The 11,306-nt window shown below is 40.5% G+C and overlaps 1 protein-coding gene across 4 annotated transcripts in view; it reads left to right on the forward strand.

Annotated features, from left to right (window-relative positions):
• Positions 1-2,885, forward strand: part of ANKRD12 (ankyrin repeat domain 12) — a 98,975-nt gene extending 96,090 nt beyond the window's left edge. For all 4 annotated transcript variants that reach the window (XM_018039381.1, XM_018039382.1, XM_018039384.1 and 1 more), the window contains one exon: positions 44-2,885. In XM_018039381.1, coding sequence (XP_017894870.1) covers positions 44-229 — 186 coding nt within the window. In that variant the 3' untranslated portion in view covers positions 230-2,885. The remainder of the gene's footprint in view (positions 1-43) is intronic.

Consider the following 11,306-nt stretch of genomic DNA (forward strand, 5'->3'; position numbering starts at 1 on the left):
GCAGTTTCTAATAAATAATCAATTCTTCTCTTCTCTTAAATAGACCTGTCTTTTAATGAGGCAACAGCATGAAGCTGCAGCTTTAAATGCCGTCCAGAGGTTAGAATGGCAGCTCAAACTCCAGGAACTTGATCCTGCCACCTATAAATCTATCAGCATCTATGAAATTCAAGAGTTTTACGTTCCCCTGGTTGATGTTAACGATGACTTTGAATTGACTCCTATATAGCAGCCGTTACTTCCTGATGGTGTCTTAAACAAATGAGGCTCAAGAGTGTTACGCTGTGGAATGCTGCCTTTTGACAAAAATACGATATTATGCCTTCACAATTGTTAGTAAAGTTCAACTAAAGTTGGTGATGTAGTAAACACTGTCATTTTATTAAAAATGAAAAGAATTATTTTGGATCTTAGATCCAAGCAGTTTCTAACTGAAAACTACTATTTATATTGGTGGAAGGTGACTCACATTGGAGCCCGCCCGTTGGCAGATGTCATAGTTGAGTAGGGAGCAGAGGAGCTGCTAATGGCGCTGGAAGCTGTTAGCGCTCTGTGTACGAGGTGACTGCGGGTGTTCAGGTTCTGTCAGTCTGCTAAGATAGATCAACAAACTAAAAGGCGCAGTTTCTAATGTGGAAGGAAAACTTGGCACAAAATTTCTTCAGTTTATTTTATCTGTAAGTTAATTGTATAGCTTTCTTTTCGAAAGTTTTAATATTGTCTTCCTTTTTAATAACTTATTTTATATATATTGTGCAGATGTAAATCTTGTAATTAATGGTCAAAATGTATACAAAGGGATTGGTAGTCAAAACATATACAAAGAGATAATTGTAAAACTGTTTTGTCTAATGTTTTATTGGACCAAAGTTGTAGTTTGTATGGTATGGAGTGTAGTGATAGTGTGTTGAGGTAGCAGGACCTTTAAATAAGGCATGCGTGTCTGCATTAGCTTGTTACCATCACAGAATTGTAGAGACTGTGACTTAGCTGCATGCTTCCTATAATTTAACCCTCTCCACAGTGATGCCTGGCGGTAGTGTAAGGTGTTTCATACCAGTCTCCCAGGGTAGGACCTTTGGCTTACTATGTTGGACATTTTATTTAGAATTAGTCATGCAAAGAAACAGCTCTTTCTTCATCTCACGATAGAGCCTATTCTCCCTCCCCCCAAAAAATGCCTTTGAATGAAAATTCTGAAATTGTAAATGTCTATTTTAATACTCAAGTATGAAAGAATCTGTGAATATATGTAAATATGTTTAATAAATTTTATTGGTCATGTTAAATCATTGTAAAACTTTTTTACATTGCTCAAATATAATGTTTTAAGCTTAATAACCTTTGCACTTTTAAATAAAAACTGAGTACTCAAGAAAGAAATACTTGGTAGTCACAATAAGTAAAAGCAATGGGCATATTCCTATTGACCTCTGCAATGTTTATGAAAAATTAATATGTTGTATTTTTTCCTTGTATCAAGATGCAAAACATATACTTTTCAGAATTTTATAATTAAAGTAAGATTTGGTATGCTGTTTTTTAGTAAAATAATTAGCAATATACATAGAAAAAGTCCAGTTTCTCCTATAACATGATGTCAATTAAATGTTCAGGAATATTTCAGATTTGAAACCTGCTGCTAAACTTATTAAACATTTTTTGAAAGAAAATTAGGTTATATGTAAAATGGATCATAAGTATATGAAATAAAATTTACAGAACTTTCCATAATACCTTCTTAAATTATAAAATAATACTGGATGTTTTTTATTCCAGTAGAAGTAAAGAATATATAAGGAATAAAGTGATTTAAATTCAGCTAGCAAGTTGGAAGTCCCAGCTAATGGGAAAGAATGTAAAATTGAAGTTTTTGAGTGCAAAGGTATATATTAAGCTTAGGGCTTTTGAATTTTTACTTCAGTTTATATTTTAATTCATACTGTACTTGGCATGCGCAATAAAGCAGCACATGTGAAAAATACACAGTGCAAGGACTTTATTATAAAGATTGGATGTAGTAGTCTTTAGAAATTTAGATGAAAGATTTTGGCCTTTTTTATTGGATAAATGAGGCCAAGAAAGGCAGGGTAGATTTTAAAGCACTGGTTTTGTTGAAGTTAAGTTTATTAAGGCTGGGAACATTAAAAGCTAATTTATAAAAGCAATACTTTTTAATATGAAAAAATTAATGCAAATTGTGTTTATACTTTTGCCTAAAAGTAAAAAAACCAGATTACTGAGCATTGAAGTCACAGAAAATAAAAGAAGGGGAAGTTCATACAGCATTTTGTTCTGATGGTTCAACCAGAGATGGGGGACGGGGGAAAATAAAAATCACTGTTTGGCCAAACAGAACAAGCTGCAGAAGAGAAAAACCAAACAAGCAGAAATCTGGCGTTTTTTAGTCACCCCAGCGTCTTAGTACTAACCACAGTTCTCTCCCTCTTCAACGGTACCTCAAGTTGCTGGAGCCTGTCTGCCATGATTCTGCTTCTGCAGATTTCCTCTGTAAAGTGACTCGAAGCCAATTGGAATAGCTTAGAAAAAAAGAGTGAATGCCTTGTCCGGAGGAATTTATACTTAAGTAAGTAGTTAAGGGCTCTTGATATTAAAGATATTCTGAAGCTCTGAAATGCTAGGAAAAAAAACTTGGAATGAAGTCTATGCCTAAAATGATATAAGATTATGAAAGAAATAAAAGGATGGTTAGTTTAATCAGTGATTTTTTTTTTTAACTGTTCAAATATCATGAACAAGATACTAAATTGTACCTAAGGATTTGTATTTCTTTAAATCTTGTTCTAAATCATATCTGTTTAATAAATGACTAGTTGATATTTGTGCATGTTATTTAATAAAGAGTTATATTTTTATAGAAAAAATAAGAGTGAAATGTGTGATAAGTGATTTATTTTTAATTTTTTATTTTCCACTCCCACATGACTCCAACACCATTGTTTACTTGAGCAGGTGGCAAAATGGTAAAATACTCATTGGGGGGAAACAACCTTTTTCTAAGACAAAAATTAGCCTTGTCTCCTCAGTAATGAGGTCTCAAAAAGTTAACAATATTTTTTATTCTATCTCTGACACAGAAAAGCCCAAAATTTTATGTAGGGGAAATTGACTTTTTAAAATTCATGAGGTAGTCTTGTCGTCTTGTATTTTTGAAAAAAAGCATTTTCACAACTTCTTAAAAAATCCTTTTCAAACCTTAAAATTTAAATAATTCCCAATTAATCAGATGGCTAAAAAGGTTAGAGTTTAAGCATTAGCATTTAAACAGTGAAAAGTACTGGAAAGGCAATGGCATCCCACTCCAGTACTCTTGCCTGGAAAATCCCATGGATGGAGGAGCCTGGCAGGCTGCAGTCCATGGGGTCACTAAGAGTCATACACGACTGAGCGACTTCACTTTCACTTTTCACTTTCATGCACTGGAGAAGGCAGTGGCACCCCACTCCAGTATATTCTTGCCTGGAGAATCCCAGGAATGGGGGAGCCTGGCGGGCTGCCGTCTATGGGGTCGCACAGAGTCGAACACGACTGAAGTGACACAGCAGCAGCAGTGAAAAGTACATTTGGAGACACTAACTTGTCAGTCTTCAATTTTAGCAGTTTTGATGGATATGTAGTGGTATTTTCCTGTGCTTTTAATTTGCATTTCGCTCATGACTGGGGAGTTTGAACACTGCTAATGTTTAGTGACCATTTGTACATTTTATTGTGTGAAAAGTCCTCAAGTGTTCATTGTGTTGTCTTTGTATTACTGATTGATATTAGAAAGTATTTATTCTGCACACAAATCCTTTGTCAGGTCTTTATTAATGTCCGTAAGAATTTAAGGAATGTATGAATATCCATGCATTTAGGTTTTAGTGATTTAAGGCAAAATATTGTATCATTGCAAACATTCTTATGTAAGCAGTTTTGCTAAAATAAATTATAGTAGTATATTTTTAACTATCTCAAAATAATTAAATTACTGTGTAACCATCCCAACTGGAATATTTGGAGAATACAAAAATTCTGTTTTCCTAAAAGGGAAAGAGAATCACAGCAACATGCTTTGTGAGATGGGAATGATATTATAAAACGAAAGAGATGAATGTGACACCTGTATTTTAAAGAGCTTGAAGGAAAGAAAGAAAAATCTCAGAACTTTTAAGTCTGACGGGCTTGAAGGCAAAAAGCTGAAGCCATTGTTGAAGGGCAGAGAGCAGAAAATCTTGAACGGTACAGTCTAATCAGAGATACTTCAGATGGAAGCCCTGTTAAAGCCTTCTGGTTCCCTGAATTAGTGACACCGCAGGCTGGATATGGTGGAAAGATCAGTTTGTCCTCCAGAAAGCATCAAGAAGCTCTGGCCCTTAGACTTAAGTTAGCATGTGGTGGAAGTTTCATGAAGAAACATCTTCATTAAAAGTGTACTCCCAACATGTAACCAGAAGTGGGGCCCGGCTGCTGCCTGCTCAGAAGGCAATAAAGAGGCAAAAGCTTGCTTTATTTTGGATGCTAACAACTTGAGGGGAGGATAGACTTCTGTCCAAAGGCCCACTCTTTCCTCTGACCATCAGTGGGCTAGAGCTTGTATAGGCCGAGGGTGGGGACTATGTGCAGAAACATCACAGCTCTGATAGTCGCCTTGAAATTGGTCATCAGTGTGACAGCTAGTCTTCAATTCCATGGTCAGTTTGTTCCCATTTCCTTGAGGCCAGTTCTAGGAATTGTGGCAGCTGTGTCATGGTTACAGGCAGGTCATCATACAGTTTAACTTCTACCTGGTGGGGGTTTCAGTACCTATAAGACAGCTCACAGGATATAGCTCAGAATATTATCTGTAGCCCTGGAGGAGGAACCAAAGGTCCTTGACTATGCTTAATGACTAAACTATTATCATTTGGTCTCTCTTAACTGTTTTCCTTGCTTCTGCATATTCTCATTTCTCTGATTAACTTATTTTCTGGCTAGTTTTCCCACAGAAGGCAGGCAGAGGACATGGGGGACAAGGACCATAGGCTCCTGCTCCATTTCAGACATAGAAGTCCAAAAACATCACTAATTCCAAGCGTGAACAAGCAGATGCTGGCAAGCATGGAAAAGTAGGAAACCAACTGCCTTCCTGTGGGTTTTTTGGTGTGGGTTGGTTTTATTGTTGTTTCAATTATTTTGTTATGGTTAGCCTTCCCCAGCTCAAGTCTCGAAAGAACTCTTGTCTCAGAATTGCTGTGTCTCCCCATGGGATAAAACATCAGCACAGCTGTGATAGTCTTATGTCCCCTCTTACCTGCCCTGGAACCATTCGCCTCTCAGTTCATACCCATGAGTTTCAGAGTGGAAGCAAGGTTCCTAGACAATGAAGACTGCTCATACTAAGTAAAGTAAGTCAGAAAGAGAAAGACAAATACCATATCATTTATATGTGGAATCTAACATACGACACAAGTGAACTTACCTGCAAAACAGACTTGCAGGCTAGAGAACACACTTGTGGTTGCCAAGGGAGAGGAGGGTTTGGGAGGGGTGGGCTGAGTTTGGGATTAGCAGATGCAAACTATTACATATAGAATGAATAAACAACAGAGACCTACTGTAGAAAACAGGGAACTAGAGTCAGTATCCTGTTCAGTTCAGTCGCTCAGTCGTGTCCGACTCTTTGCGACCCCGTGAATCGCAGCATGCCAGGCCTCCCTGTCCATCACCAACTCCCGGAGTTCACTCAGACTCACATCCATCGAGTCCATCCAGCCATCTCATCCTCTGTCGTCCCCTTCTCCTGCCCCCAATTCCTCCCAGCATCAGTCTTTTCCGATGAATCAACTCTTCTTATGAGGTGGCCAAAGTACTGGAGTTTTAGCATTAGCATCATTCCTTCCAAAGAAATCCCAGGGCTGATCTCCTGTAATAGGCTATAACAGAAAAGTCTGAAAAATATGGATATTAATAATATGTATAACTGAATCACTTTGTTGTACACCTGAAACTTACACAACATTGTAAATCAACTATACGCCAATAAAATAAACTTAGAAAAAAAGTGGATAGGGTTTATGCAACAAGGAAAAACGAATCCTATACAAAGCCAAAGGAAAAATGTGCAGAATACAGGAGTGGAAAAGAATGAAGCATGCAAATAGAACACCTTGGCTGTATGGAGAGTATTTGTATAAAGATCTAAATCTAGTAGCATGAAAAGATGTTCTAGATATGCCAGGTGGGAAAAAGCATGTTGCAGTGAAGTATTCTTATCATTTCATTTTTCACAAGCATGTCGCTGCATGTGACTTAAAAAAGAAGGAATACACATAAAATGAGGTGCAATCTCCAGAAGCTAAAATGGCCTGGGGTGAGTATGACGTTCCATAATTTTTAAATTTTCTGTAATCATTGAAACAGTTGAAAAAGTATTTTAAAGAAGCTACAGAGTTTGGACCTAACCTGGTAGGCAAGAGTGAGCCATGAGTAGTGTTTACTCATGATTTGAGAGGCCTTAGGAGCTTTCCAAAATGATTTGTAAATCTCTCAATAGCCCTTGATAGTGCCTTGCAAACATCTGCCAAAACAGCATTTTCTCCCAGCAGGTGGGCCGGCAGCTTCCCCAGAGGTTTGCTGGGCCCTGAGCCTTTGAAGAGCTCCCTTGGGTGTCCTGCCTGGTGGATTCACAGCCATTCATCACAGAGGGAATTAGGAGGATCTTAAGAACTTGAAACAAAACAGAAATAGCCTCAAGATTTTCTACATTTCTTTATGTTTAAAACAGGAAGAGTTGAGCGGCCTTTGGAATTCAGTGTTTTCTTTTGAGAGCTTCCTGGTAATTCCCATCACAAAGCAGGGATGGAAGAGCAGGGTGAGGATGGGGAAGGAGGCTTCTCCCCAAAGGGCCTTCCCATCCCTAGATCTTACCCCCACAGGGCAGCTGAGAGGCTGGTAGACTGGCTCCCTTTAGTTTAGATCCATCAAATCCGCGAATTCAGCTGAGTCTCTTGGGTGCAAAGCATGAAGAGGGGAGTGGTGGATTCCAGACCAGAGTACCCAGCTTGGGGCAGTTGGCTGATTTCAGGACACAGAGTGGTTTTCCTGTCTCCACTGGGCTGTGTGATGCACAGGCTGGATGCCTCCTCCAGGCAAGCCCAGCTTCCTCCTCCCATGGGCAGGACTGGGCGATCTGCCCACACACCGGTGAGGAAGCTCCAAAGTGGAGACTCCAGACCAACTGGAGTGCTTACCGGGGGCACCCAGGACTGTGCCTTGGTGACCCTTTTGCTCTCTGTCTCCTGGGGTGGATTGGCTGGAGTGAGGAGAGACCCAGAGGTAAGAAGCTACAATTGTCCTTGTTGTCCCTCTATACTGGGCAGGACAACTTCCCCCTCCCCTAGCTTCACTACCTCCACCCACCCCACCCCTCCCCCAGCCCACGAAGATGTCCACATCCTAATCCCTAAGAGCTGTCCATGTAAATTTACATAGGAAGAGGAACTTTGGGAACATGATAAAGTTACAGATATTGCGATGGGAGAGTGAGAAGGAGATGTGTAGAGGAGCTGAGAAACAGGGAGGAAGAGAGAAGCGGGGGATTGAGGGAGAGTGAGCGTGGAAGGGAAGTGTGTTTATTCACCTGAAGATGCTGTGCTGCTGGCCTTGCAGATGGAGAAAGGGACACAAGACAGGGAATGCAGGTAGCTTCTAGAAGCTAGGTCACGGAGTCTCCCCAAGAGCCTCCAAAAGGAGTACAGCTCTTCTGATCTAGCCTGAGTTTAGGACTTCCAGCATCGTAAGAAAATAGATGGATATTGCTTTAAGGCAGTGTTTGTTATCAGCAATAGGAAACCTCTTCACTGTGGTGGTTTGACAGTCAATTGATGCATCTACATCAGATGATTGAATGAATCACTTTAGGTGAAGTGACATTTGACCCTGTCATCAACCCTGTGCTGTACCAAGTCGCTTCAGTTATGTCCAGCTCTTTGCAACCACAAGGACGGTAGCCTGTCAGGCTCCTCTGTCCATGGGATTCTCCAAGCAAGAATACTGGAGTGGGTTGCCATACCCTTCTCCAGGGCATCTTCCCAACACAGGGATCAAACCTGAGTCTCTTAATGTCTCCTACATTGGTAGTTGGGTTCTTTACCACTAGCACCACCTGGGAAGCCTATCAAACCCTACTAAGAGGCTATCACATTGGTCATTGGTGAAATAAAATAGCCACTATAATAACCCTTGCAGCTCTCAATTCCAAAACAGGTCCAGAACCACTTGATTGCCACCTGGAAGCTTAACCGACATTTGATCTTCTAGAGCATATCAAAGAGGATCTTCAAATTAAAAATAACTATCTTTTTCTTACTACCCAAGTAATGCAATCAAAGATATGAGAAAATGCAGACAAGCACAAAGGAAAAAAACAACACAAATTGTTCATAATCTCACCAAGAGACCACCACTCCTTACACCACAGTTCTCTTTCCAGGGCTTTTAAAATAATTGTATGCAGTTTTAAATATTAGTCATTTTAAATACATGCACTGCTGTAAAATGTTGACATGTCGTTAATATCTTTCTGGGGCAATGGTATTCATCTGCAGCGCTAGTTCTCCAAGTGTGAGCTGGGGATCCTGGGAATTCCAAGACTTGGAGTCCCCAAGACAGGTAGTTCCTGGGGTCAAAACCATCCTTAGTTTAATTCTAATACCTTATTTGCCTTTACATTCTCCTCTCACATTATATTTTTTTTTAGAGAGTACATAATATGTGGAATAATGAATATTTCTGAAATTTCTTGGTTTTAATTTTCAAAGTTTTGAAAGATGTAGCACACATAAGCAAAATAACTTTGGAGCACTCAATAATTTTCAAGAGTATAAAAGAGTCCTGAGAATACAAAGTTTGTAAACCTCTGATCTATAATACTATTTTTTCATAGCTGGTTTAGCCCTTTGCACTGGAGTATCATAATCATTTAACCAGTAAGTAATGCCAAGAATAAGATCCTTAAATTTGTGTACACTTAATTATTGCTTTCAGAAAGTTTTCAGAAGTGGTTTTTGAAATACTTATTTACTTACTGTATAAAAATGGACTAATATCAATAATGTAATCCACCCCATTAGCCAGTCTGATAGGGACAGAGTAGGTGATTAAATAGTTAATCCTACTGTGTTTAGTTGCTCAGTTGTGTCTGACTTTTTGTGACCCCATGGACTGTACCCCGCCAGGCTCCTCTGTCCATGGGGATTCTCCAGGCAAGAATACTGGTGTGGGTTGCCATGCCCTCCTCCAGGGGATCTTCCCAACCCATGGATTGAACCCAGATCTCCTACATTGCAGGCACATTCTTTACCATCTGAGCACCAGGGAAGCCCAGTTAATCCCACTCAGTTCAGTTGTTCAGTTGTCTCTGACTGTTTGCAACCCCATGGACTGCAGCATGCCAGGCTTCCCTATCCATCACCAACTCCCAGAGCTTACTCAAACTCATGTTCATTGAGTCAGTGATGCCATCCAACCATCTCATTTTCTGTCATCCCCTTCTCCTCCCACCTTCAATCTTTCCCAGCATCAGGGTCTTTTCCACTCGGTCAATTCTTCAAGTCAGGTGGCCAGAGTATTGGAGTTTCTGCTTCAGCATCAGTCCTTCCAATGAATATTCAGGGTTGATTTCCTTTAGGATGGACTGTTGGATCTCCTTGCAGTCCAAGGGACTCTCAAGAGTCTTTTCCAACACCACAGTTCAAAAGTATCAATTCTTCAGCACTTAGCTTTCTTTATAGACCAACTCTCACATCCATACATGACTACTGCAAAAACCATAGCTTTGACTAGATGGACCTTTGTTGGCAAAGTAATGTCTCTGCTTTTTAATATGCTAAGTGGGTCATAACTTTTCTTCTCAGGAGCAAGTGTCTTTTAATTTCATGGCTACAGTCACCATCTGCAGTGATTTTGGAGCCCAAGAAAATAAAGTCTGTCACTGTTCCCATTGTTTCCCCATCTATTAGCCATGAAGTGATGGGACCAGACGTCATTATCTTGGTTTTCTGAATGTTGTGTTTTAAGCCAACTTTTTCACTCTTCTCTTAAACTTTCATTAAGAGGCTCTTTAGTTCATCGCTTTCTGCCATAAGGGTGGTGTTATCTGCATATCTGAGGTTATTAATATTTCTCCCAGCAATCTTGATTAAAGCTTGTGCTTCATCCAGTCCTGCTTTTCTCATGATGTACTCTGCATATAAGTTAAATAAGCAGGGTAACAATATACAACTTTGATGTACTCCTTTCCCAATTTGGAACCAGTCTGTTGTTCTATGTCCAGTACTAGCTGTTGCTTCTTGACCCACATACAGATTTCTCAGGAGGCAAGTAAGGTGGTCTGGTTTTCCCATCTGTTGAAGAATTTTCCACAGTTTCTTGTGATCCACACAGTCAAAAGCTTTGGTGTAGTCTATCCCACTGCTGCTGCTGCTAAGTTGCTTCAGTCGTGTCCGACTCTGTGCGACCCCATAGACAGCAGCCCACCAGGTTCCGCCGTCCCTGGGATTCTCCAGGCAAGAACACTGGAGTGGGTTGCCATTTCCTTCTCCAGTGCATGAAAGTGAAAGTGAAGTAGCTCAGTTGTGTCCGACTCCTAGCGACCCCATGGACTGCAGCCTACCAGGCTCCTCCGTCCATGGGATTTTCCAGGCAAGAGCATTGGAATGGGTTGCCATTGCTATCTCCAGTCTATCCCACTAGGGGATTGTAAATAGAAAAATATGGGAGACCCCTGTAATTTAATGGTTACTCAAGAAAGCAGGTTTGCTTAAACACAAAACCATGCAACAAAAGCATGGGATGTGACCCCCAAGCAATAAAACACTGGTGGAATGAGCCCCACATCCTGCCCAATGAGCTCAGTAAGTTAATGACCCCTCGGACATGCTCTCTGCACACATAAAAAAGTAATTTGTGGACCTAGCTTGACAAAACTCCCCTGCGGAACCTGAGGGAGGAACTGATGATGGAAGCATGATGTCTACTCAAGAAAGATGAAGAAGTTCTCCCTCTCCCCATTTTTCCTTTGATTATAAAACTATGGCCTAGGGGTGTGACACCCCTTTGCCCACTCTTTTGTAAGCCTTACAAGCGTCCTAGTCTAATAAAACACTTCTTATTCATCACTTTGCCTCTTTGCTGAATGCCTTCTGTGAAGAGAGGTAAAGGATTGTGTACCGGAGCCCTTTGGAGCCCCGGAACGACACCAAACGGTTTCACTCTTCCCTGGCCAACCACCCTCTGGACCAGCACCACGGGTCCCCCTGCGCTCTTCC

This window comes from Capra hircus, chromosome 24 (assembly GCF_001704415.2).
Source record: "Capra hircus breed San Clemente chromosome 24, ASM170441v1, whole genome shotgun sequence".
NCBI lineage: Eukaryota > Metazoa > Chordata > Mammalia > Artiodactyla > Bovidae > Capra > Capra hircus.